The sequence below is a fragment of the Eucalyptus grandis genome, chromosome 10, assembly GCF_016545825.1.
Source record: "Eucalyptus grandis isolate ANBG69807.140 chromosome 10, ASM1654582v1, whole genome shotgun sequence".
NCBI classification, from domain to species: Eukaryota; Viridiplantae; Streptophyta; class Magnoliopsida; order Myrtales; family Myrtaceae; genus Eucalyptus; species Eucalyptus grandis.
Window position 1 is genome coordinate 8,015,947 of NC_052621.1, and position 11,177 is coordinate 8,027,123.

General features: G+C 39.0%; 1 protein-coding gene across 1 annotated transcript; it reads left to right on the forward strand.

Moving 5' to 3' along the window:
• The first annotated feature begins 1,468 nt into the window (after nt 1–1,468).
• LOC104421519 (GTPase Der) lies at nt 1,469–10,883 on the forward strand. Its single transcript, XM_010033492.3, has 12 exons — nt 1,469–1,891; nt 2,203–2,273; nt 3,244–3,327; nt 3,423–3,716; nt 5,344–5,483; nt 6,592–6,679; nt 7,088–7,270; nt 8,407–8,568; nt 9,275–9,468; nt 9,694–9,844; nt 10,132–10,291; nt 10,399–10,883. Exons 1-12 carry the CDS (start codon nt 1,534–1,536, stop codon nt 10,464–10,466), a joined length of 1,953 nt encoding a protein of 650 aa, XP_010031794.2. The 5' UTR covers nt 1,469–1,533; the 3' UTR covers nt 10,467–10,883.
• The last annotated feature ends 294 nt before the right edge of the window (nt 10,884–11,177 follow it).

An 11,177-nucleotide genomic window follows, 5' to 3' on the forward strand; every position in this document is an offset into this window, starting at 1 on the left:
ACCTCCTGAACGCACTTCGGCAACCGGATGATGCTCCGCCACCGCGCATCTTCTCGCGATCACTGCACCTCTTCCCAGCGACGCCCCTCAAGGCCTGGTCTCGGACATCTTCGTGCAAGACTCTGCTCCTCCGTCTCTCCCTCGTCCGCGGGCGATGTGGCCCAGGAAGGCCAGGCGGGCCTTCGAGGTGATTTCTTGACCCGACGCCGTTTCATGGACTTCCGTCGTGGGCTCGGGCTCGGCCCTCCCCGGGCATGTGCTGATTTGAGGAATCTGGCGTTATGTTGCGCATCGAGGGGCGGGTTGAGGCCGGAATGCGAATAAAGCCTTTGTCAGCGTCGTGTCCGCTATACTCCACGAGTCACTCCCTTTTCTGTAATTTTTTGCCCATCACGTTCACTCCTTAAGTTAGACCAAATCAACCACATCCCAGTGGCCACATTTTCAACATTGAAGGGGGAGGTGAAGGATTCAAATCCCCACTTTATCGGGGATGGGATGGGGACGCGTAAGTTTCAAGAGTGGGTTTTGACTCCCACGCTCAGAGACAGGACAAAAGTCTTAGAGTGAGTGTAGAGTAGGAATAATCTACGTACTTTTAAAAAAGGGTTTGGAGTAGACAATTTTCCCCCATTTTTATAATTTAAATAAGAGTGGAAATGTTGGTCCCAGATTTTCCAAAAGTAAATGGTATGTTTTATTTTTTCGTAAAAATTTAAAACATCAAAATTTAGAGAGAAAAAAATCACTAAAATTTTCAAAATATAGCCATCATGACACATTTATCCTATACATTTTTTTTTTTTGTGTTGGAGAAACCGCTTCAGTCGGTAGCCGAAACGTAAACACATTTCTTTGTGATGCCAAATTTTTTAAATTTATACTTGTATAACACATTTTCCCTTTGTTAATATTTCGTCAATGAGCATTGTTAAAACTCTAACAAGATGGACGATTTGTTAAAACTCTAACAAGATGGACGATAGATGGCAATCGATGTTGATAATTGATATGGTGTCCACGTGACTTAAGTTAAATAAAAACAAGTCAATTTGGCTGAAAAATCATCAAATGAAACATTAATGAATAATGAATGTGTGATAGACACAAAATTTGAAATTTTTTATGTCATAAAAAAAGTTTAAAATAAATGCGTTGCAATATGAATGATTTGGAATTTTTCATGTTAGAAAAAAAGTTCGTATAATTGTATTATAGTGAATATAATTTATTGTTTTTGATGACTTTTTATTAAACTTTAAAGGAATTCTATTAAAATTATAAAAAATAAAAAGTAAAACCAACTTCAGAAACACCTCAATTTTCCTTCTCAAAACAATAAGGAGCAAACTGGAAGAGAAAAAAAAAAAGGTGAAAAAACACAAGTTTATCAGAAAAACCAAAAAGAGCGACCAACAAAAAGGAAAAAAAAAAGAAGAAGAAAAAAAAAGCGGATAAACCCCCGGGTCTCATCTCGTCTCGCGAAGCAACGGCCAAAACCCCCTTCCCCCTCCTCCCCGCGCTCGTTCAGCGATGTCAGCACCTCTCGAGCTCTTCCTCTTCAGCGCCTGCTCTCTCCCCAAGGCCTCCATCTCCCGGCCTCCTCGCTCTCCCCTCCTCCACGCTGCTTCTCCCTCGCGTCTCGCCGCCGCCGCCGTCGCCAATCGGCGGGGAAGCGCTTTGATCCGCTCCGCTCCGCCGAGCTCGCGCCGCCGCTGCGTCGGCGACGAGTTCTCCGGCGTCGAGATTGGAGGCGGAGGAGACGAAGAGGAGGAGGAGGACGACGACGGCGGCGAAGAGGCTGGTTCGATCGACGTCGAGGCTCTCGAGCGGGAAGCCAGGGAGGCGGTCGTGGAGTACTCGCGTTCTCTGTCGCGCGAGCTGCGAAGCGGTGCGTCTTTGCTTGCTTTTCGTTTCGGTTATTTCCTTCGTTTTTTTTTGGCTCTAGTTCGTTCGTAGATGTCTTCAGGCTCCGTGCGAGAGGTCTTGTGGTGAGGCTCTGGTTTCCTTTGAGTTTGTGCTGAGCTTGGAAATGTCGAGACTATGACTTGCTCAATGCCTGTGTCGGGGTGGCATTGAGAACTCCGACGGACGAGGGGAGGATGGCTGGAGTTCTCTGCAACTTGAGATGAAGTTGTTTATTGTGCTTAACGAGTGCCTTGCGACGTCGTCTGATTTTGAAAAATTATTTCTCATTAGCAGAAGACGAGGGGAATGAGCAAAAGGAAGCTACTGGAAAGCAGAAAAGGGGTAAACGGGCTATAAAAAATGTTGTAAGACTCTCTCTGTCTCTCTCTCTGTCTCCGAGTAATCTACTATTCAATCGAATCCCAACACTGAGCACATACCTTTGAAAATTGGTGGGAGTTATTTCCTCTGTAGTTGATAAGTTGTCACATTGGTATGAAACGTGATTTATTTTTTTTATTTTTTTTTGGTAATATATCAGCAAAGTTACTTATGCTAATTGTGGATGATGAAGCAGGAGTTCGGAGATACCGACATTTGTGCATTGCAGAAATAGATAAGAACATTTAGTGCAAACCTTTTTATTTGTGAAGAACGATCCTGGAGTTAAGAGTGATAAAACTTCATTGAGCAATGATAGACTTCCTATGATTGTCTTACAAAATTGGTTTACTATGTGATGTGGGAGACTGTGAGTGGCCCTTTAAACAAATAGGGTATATTGAAGAACCAGCAATTGCTTGACACAATACTTGGTAAACCAATTTTCTAAACCAATCTTAAATAAATCTAGCATTTTCCGACTTAATATATGTTGCAATTCCCCTTCTAATTGTGTCCTCCAAGTGACAAAGCAGCGGGTTAAAATTTCATACTACGTAATGAATCCCTTTTCTGAATTGCCTGAAATATGCTTTATTCCTTTATTAATGTGCCGATCATATGATCTTGTGGTCGAACAAAGAAATATAATTTATGATGAGAAAATGCTGCATAGTGCTGATAAGCATTAAACTCTTTCTCGTGTGTTCTTTATAAGAGGAGGAAATGTTGGTCATTGTAGGAAGAATAACAATCAATTGTAATATGTCTGTGCTGGTTCTATTGTTTGAGGCTCGTGAGACATGTTTTCATATATCAATCAGCCATGCCCATATCGTTAGGCTTGAGGTCGATTCTTATTCAGTTTTACAGACCTTTTACAGACCTGTTTTAGTATGTTCATTTGTGAGTTTACATGCAGTTGAAATTATAATTTGCAAGTTCAAACTGCAGATCCCTGATCATCTTCTTCCAAGGGTGGCAATTGTTGGAAGGCCTAATGTGGGTAAATCAGCACTCTTCAATCGCCTTGTTGGGGTAAGTTAGGATTGCTTTAAGCTTTTGACTTTCTGATTACATTTCTTTATTTTTTGTGCTTTGACTAGTATAGTTGTTGATTATTTATGTGACAGGGGAATAAGGCAATTGTCGTGGATGAACCTGGGGTCACTAGAGATCGATTGTATGGAAGATCCTTTTGGGGACACTTTGAATTTATGGTTGTGGATACTGGCGGAGTTCTCACAATATCAAAATCACAGGCTGATGTTATGGAAGACTTAGCAATTACCACCACCATAGGCATGGATGGGATACCACTTGCCTCAAGGGAGGCTGCTGTTGCCAGGATGCCTACCATGATTGAGAAACAAGCTATTGCCGCTGTGGAGGAGTCAAATGTCATCATATTCCTTGTTGATGGCCAGGTGCTGCTTGAGTTTTTCAGCTGCTTTAGATGCTATTTGTTTCTTGTCTCCTCTAATTTGAGGGCACTTTTTGGAAGGCCCTTTTCTAATATAATCTATCACCTATCATGCTGATCTTTTCAGCTTATGTTCTTTCAGCTAAAAAACCTATTTTTGCCCTCTCCATGCAAAATATCATATGTGGATAGCTTATTTGGGGGGAATTTTATTACCTGAGAGGGCCATCTGGAACAAATTTTATTAAATTTGCTCTAAAATTTGCAAATTTGACAACCTTCTTCCAGTCACCAAGTTGTCTTTCTCTAAACTTGTGCCCCAGTGGAAGCTAGCTAGTTCCTGTGTTCATGAATATATTATCATTTGTTGAAGTTTGAACCGATCATGAGAATAGAACTCTATGTATATTATGACTTTGTTGGTCTGGTCAAGGGCAGTGTATTTTAGAATGAAAGCCAATACATGCAGCCAACCGTGAATAAGTAAAAGTAGACTTAGTTCACTCCAATATAATCATAATTCAAATTCCAAACTGAATTTCCAACACAGGCTGATTTGTTCAGAAAATTTGAGAACCCAATCTGAATAGGGTTGTAGTATTGTAAGAGGAGATAATCAAGGAAATTTTCCTTTAAATATTGGACATGAACTTGCTTTATTTGAACTGCTTATGGTATGCTCTTTATTACGCTACTTTCTTCTCTTTCTTCCTTTTGTTAATTCTCCAACGAACTCTATCTAAAATATACTAACAGATTCCTTAATCTCATTATATATCATATGAATACATAGTCTAAGCAGTCAACTGACCTATTCTTAATTTTTTTTTGCCATAATTATAAATAGGGGAAAAGACAATATTACTAAGATGATAGGCATTGTTACACTTCCACATCAAAGTGTAATATGGTACTTCAAGTTTTTTTTTTCTTTCGTTTTATGACTATTGGTGTTCCAAACATACCCAAGATCCGCTATATCCTCATCTTCAGCAAATGACAAATAGAAATAAAAAGTTCAAAATTCAAAGTCACTTTTCTAGCTTTGTTTCATGCAGAACCTCTTTGCTCTCAAGATTAAATGTGATACTTGTGTGAAACATAATATTGTAAGATTACTTGGTGCCCTTACATCCATTCAAGTTTTTTAATAAATGCATGCAGCTCTGTTGGTTGTTGTGATATTACAGCACCTTACTTGATCATGCAGTCCTTGGTCTGAAGCCAGTCAAAGCAAATGTATACACCCATCGTTATAAAAACCAGAGAAACTTTTTTAATTGAGATCAGTAAGAAGCTATGCGGTGAAAAAAGTAATAAATGAAGAGTTAATTTAGCCTTTTGGCATTCCTATTAGGGAGATCACAGTGTAGTAAGAATAGATGCAGAAGTGTCCTTTGATGTCCAATCAGTTGGCTTGTGATTTCTCAAGATCCGACTAATGACTATATCATCAACATGAGGTTCAATGTCCTAGCTCATAAACTCAGTTATTTTCATCAAATTTAGTAAGTTTCTTCTCTACAAATAATTAGCAAGAGAATTCCTAATTTTTGATATTTTACCCACCTTGTTCCACATGTGAGGTAAAATGCTGTGGATGCAATTCTGATATCTTAAAAGCTGGACAGGCAGGTCTAACAGCAGCCGATGTGGAGATAGCTGACTGGCTGAGAAAGAACTACTCTGATAAGTACATCATACTTGCAGTAAACAAATGTGAATCGCCTCGTAGAGGAATATTGCAGGCATCTGAATTTTGGTCATTGGGGTAAGTTCATTTTTACTCAAACTAAAATTCTCGGCCATGTAGCAAATGTTTGTATTTAGTATATGGATTTTGCATTGTTCAGTAAAGAAAAATGTTATATTTTGGCCAATCCTGTCTATCTTATCATCTTTCTCAATTTTCATTCACTGACGTCTTTTCCTGTTCCTGCACAATACAAACATCTTACCAGAATAAAGTGGTTAAGGTATTGAGTTTGGTTGCACAGAAACCAATGTTCAGTTTCAAGGTCCTTGCTAGGTTTGGTTAACTCTGTCGTTTTTCATGAAAATGTTTTTGTTCAGGGGAAGAACTTTCTTGATGCCTCATACGTTGACTCTATTTAAGATGTTGACTCACAATATATCAAGAGTAGATATAATTGTGGTTGTGTACAAACTCCTGCAGAGGGTAGGAGGGGGTGCAGGAGTTTCATTTTTAGAGAAATTAAACTTTAATTGGAGACCACAGATAAAAATTCAAGCTGCCGAAAAGCTAATAACTGTAAGAGCACCCATGAAGTTGCACCAGAATCTTTGTTCACTGATAATCACTGAATTGCTAGGTGTAATGCTTGAAAAGCATGCAAATGATGCAAAGCTCTAGTAGATGCATCCTGGTGGAGGCAACAACCTAGTCGTTGAGGAAACCAAACAAATGCCATTTGCAATAGACTGTTGTCACTGTCAGCTGTAGTCTTCAGTTTGTAGCAAAGCTTCTTCATTTAAGTAGCAGGTGAATTGTCTGGAATTAAGTCAACAAATAGATGTTGGACGGATCAGCGAGTACCAAAATTCCTTTTGCTTAAGTTTGTATAATTATCTCTCTTTATCATTATCATTGTCTCTTTCTCCTGAAGTTGTATGTGCATGTTATAAGAAGTCCTTTCTTCTAGACAGCAACAAGATCAACACATTACATTTAGGTTGGTGATTGGTGATATGAGTTGTGCACTAGAGGGTGCTCTGCATATATTCCTGCCAAAACTAGAAGCTTTTCCACTATCTTCCATTTGTCTTTCTCTACGACGTTGAATCCTATTATTGGTATGATAATAATGTCCTCATTTTCTCTGGGCAGTTTAACAATGAACTTTTGTTTCCTCTCTCAGGTTTTCGCCGCTTCCTATTTCTGCTATATCTGGGAGTGGAACAGGGGATCTTCTTGATCTTGTTTGCTCAGGACTGAAAAAGATTGAGGTTTGTATCCTATAGGTGGTCCATTCGTGCTGTTTTGTTCCATAAAGTCTTGTGATCGGCATTTCAGATCTGTCAAACTTTGATAATGAACTCCTTTCTTTAGAACAATCGATGGAGCTTTGCTGAGGCCAGATTTATTTCTTGTAAATCTATATACTTTGTCAATGATTGAAAAATTGAGAGCGATACCTTAGGTCTTCATCAATATCTTACACTTGGATGAAAGGAGTTTATGGAATGCTATGCTCATGCTACTATAGGCTTTCAAAACTGTGCCGTTTCATATTCCTAATTGACTTATGAGTTCATCAGGTGATCAATGTCTGCAGTTCTACAGAGACTAAAGATCTGTGCAGTCAGATATAATTTGTTCTGACATCATTATGGAATTTATGTCTAAATAAATAGGCCCACGTGAATTTTGAAGAAGAAGAAAGTTATGTTCCGGCAATTGCTATTGTTGGCCGCCCTAATGTGGGTAAAAGTAGCATTTTGAATGCATTGGTTGGAGAGGACAGAACAATTGTTAGTCCAATCAGTGGAACCACCCGCGATGCTATTGATACTGAATTTGTGGGAGCAGATGGCCAGGTATGATCTCTGTATATTGCACATCTGTATGTCAAGCATTGTGATTGCTTGATAATTTTAGTCTATTGGTTGAGTAACTTTGTGCATCCTCATGGGCAATAAAATTAAATAAGTTGCTTCAGCAATTACCAAACATTTAGTTCCTTGATCATTTGAATGGATGTCCGACAGAGCATTCATGGGGGGAAAGGGGTGGAATGAAAGTTTAGGTGGAAAATGGGGAAGATTTGGAAATTTTTTTGAGGAGAAGAGGGGACGTTTCAAATTATTGTATATTCTACCCTAATTTTCTCCTCCCCTCCTCGCAAACATATATGATGGGGAAGTTTACCTTGAGTAGAAGTCTGGTTATAATTTATTAAGGTTTTTCTTTCCAACCAGAGTGTGAGTTTGTTTCTTGGTTCTTTGCATCTGCTCATTTTGAATGTCGGATTTTTCCCTGAGAATCACATTGAGATATTTCTATTCCCCAACTATTTGACTCAAAAGAGTTTAGCTACTTCCACGGCTTCACATGCTTTCAAATTGTTCATTTATTTTCCTCTACCTTTTCAAGATAGCCGAGCAATTCATCGATTGAAATTCCAAGTGACTAATTCCTGCTACTACTACAACATTTTCCTAACAAAGCAATCTAATAATCTAATTACACAATGCTTATAGTCACTAGCTCTCACTCATATAACTTGGAGGACATATGATGTTACTTGTCACAGCTTTATACTGTCTTGATGAAGAAACATGGGTCATGAATTTTCTGTTTTGTGCCTTTCATAGATGACTGCTGTATTTAGGTCTTTGATGCAAGCCTCCATGAGATAATCAAGAGAGGCCTTCCTTTCAGATCATCTGTATTATCTATAGATCACATTAGTCCACATGCCAGCTGCCAAGGCCCTTCCCAGAGCTGAACGAATCCCAAATTCTTATCCATTTTTAAGTTAAGAATAGAGAGTTACAGGAAAGAATTTTTACCCCTCCATTCATTACTAGAGCCAAAGAGTTGCTAGGCAATGGCAACGTTAATAAATACAGGGGTGAAATCATGAAACTCTCCCTACTTTAGTATACCAATTGAGAAAATTGGTTGATGTAACAGCATTTGCAGCCTCCCAACAATTTACTATCATTTTCAGAAGTTCCGGCTTATTGATACAGCTGGAATCAGAAGAAGAGCAGCTGTTGCTTCATCAGGCAGTACAACAGAGGCATTATCTGTCAACCGAGCAATTCGCGCCATCCGACGTTCTGATGTAGTCGCACTTGTCATTGAGGCAATGGCTTGCATCACAGAGCAGGTACTTACATTAAGATCTATATGAACTATTAACTTCGTTAATTTGTTCATGATCTGCAAATTTCTAGCTTGATTTATGTAAGGCAATGTGGTGCAACAGATTCTTGGCTAATCAAAACTCACTAGTCTTCTGTGGCTTCTTTTTGGAATCCAGAATCTTAATGATTTAAAATTTGTTCATTCTATTATCTTAATTTCATATTTAAATTCATGGAATAAAGGAGCTGAAATCTTCTATAACGTGACTGTCGAGAATGATGAGATTTCTTGATGAGGATAATTGTAAGAATTAGTTTGGTTGATAAGTTAATTGGTTCATCAACTGTCCACCTGGCTAGCTGAGAAATTTTTCAGTCTAATCTTTATTCGACATGTCTGCCTATGACTAGGCTTTGCTGTGTCCAGAAAGCACTTCATGGATACATAGCATAATGTGGACCAACATGGGCATGTCCTCACCAAATAATCTGCTAAACTTGACTTGCAATAGGTATAGGAAAGGTTGAGTTCTTAACATCAGTGTAGTTTCTATTGCAGTGTGCGGTTTTTGGGAAGTTCTGTTGTGATTATGAATTGTTTGGCTGATTAATTTCAGTATGTGCATTGACTTTGGTTTGTTAATCTGCATCAGTTTTTAGTTGTTGTTTTAACAGTCAGTTGAATTCATCAGAATGACCATTTTGTGGTTTTTTTGTTGACTATTGTAGGATTACCGGATTGCTGAGAGGATAGAAAAGGAAGGAAAAGGTTGCCTTATTGTTGTAAATAAGTGGGATACGATACCCAATAAAAACCAGCAAAGTGCAACATACTATGAACAAGATGTCAGGGAGAAGCTCCGCAGTCTTGATTGGGCACCGATTGTTTATTCAACTGCAATAGCTGGTCACAGTGTTGAAAAGTAGGTTCGATCCCATGTCATTTTGATCTAATCAGATGTTCTTTGTCTGTTTGCAATTTTATTCTTAAGTATGCGATATGAAGCTTTGTAGAATTAGAAAGTGTCATCGTTAGGCAAAACAAACAATTGGTAATAAAGCAAAATTTGGAGTTTATCCTGCTCAATTTTGCTGGCAAAAAATTAATCCTGCTCATTGAATGATTAAAAACCAAATTTCTGTTGTAGGATCATTGTTGCTGCAGGCACGGTGGAAAAGGAGAGGTCAAGAAGGCTTAGCACTGCTATACTAAATCAAGTGGTGCACGAGGCAGCGGCTTTTAAAGCACCTCCACGGACACGTGGAGGAAAGAGGGGGCGGGTTTATTACTGCACTCAGGTTTGTGCTATGGCAGCCAAGCTGAATTATCTTGTGTTTATCATCTAGACAACCTCGATATACTTTTTAGTGCCGTCAGCGTGTTCATTACTGTAACAACTAGCAATTTTTCATGCCTCTTCTAATGTTTTAGCTAATGGTCATCAAACTGATGCTGCTACTTAAGCAAATCATGGGGTACATAGTAATAAATGCTGAAGCTCATTAACAGAATTTTAGTATCATCTTAGAACCAAGGTTGTTTCACTTTCAATACATCTTGATGGGATGAATTTTTGTGTTGGCAGGCTGCTATCAGGCCGCCCACATTTGTTTTCTTTGTAAATGATGCCAAACTTTTCCCCGAGACGTATCGGAGGTATATGGAGAAGCAACTGCGATCAGATGCAGGGTTTGCAGGTACCCCTATTCGGCTTCTATGGCGCAGCAGAAAGAAAACGGAAAAAGGTTAGTATATGTAGAGGAATATTTGATGATACTTGAGGACCAAGTGCTCTTTCTAAGGAAAACTTGAAGCATGAATTGATCTGGATGGGTGCTGATTGACTTTTTAGGGAGGGCTTCAACAAATGCACAGGGTGCCAGCATTGCTCCAGATAGAAAATTGGTCATTGCTACATGAACAGATTCATCTTTGGAAGCTTTCCTTCAGAGGCTTAATCAACAGCTAACTGCATTGTCGAACCCAGAGAAGCTACATACTAAGTCACAGCTGTTGACGACATTGTTTATCCTGCCTCGCGGACAGATTCGTAGTTGGGGTTGTTCTCTTTATGGCAGTGAAGGTTATGCCCAGAAATGATTAGAACAAGGCAGCCATATAGATGGGGCGTACACACGCATACTGGAAGTGTTAATATGTGGTGGTTGAGAAGTTTTAAATTGGTTGTGTGTGTTCTGGACCAATACTATCTATAAACACGGAACGCTTTTAGGAAGAAGCAATTTTTTTTTTTCATTCAAAAGGAAGAAGCATTTTGAAATGCTGCTTTTTGGAAACTTCTTTGATTATTAATCTCCAAATGTCAATTTTGTAAAACTTCTATGTTCATTTTGGTTCTCTGAGCGGATGGGACCTTTTGATGGTCGTTGAATATCTATTGCAGACGAGATCCGGAAGTGTTCTTCGCCCAGCAAGGTCTTGTCTAATTTAGGATACATCGTGTGAATTGACGATTACTCTTTTCAACAATCTAGATGATTGTTGGCGGAAAAAAGGTTGTTTTATTTTGGGCAAGAAATTTACAGCCCCTTTTTCTGAAAGAAAAATTGAATTGTTTTGAGTGTTGTGCGGTTCGAGAGGAAAAGAAGGATGTCCATCTGATTTTGATTC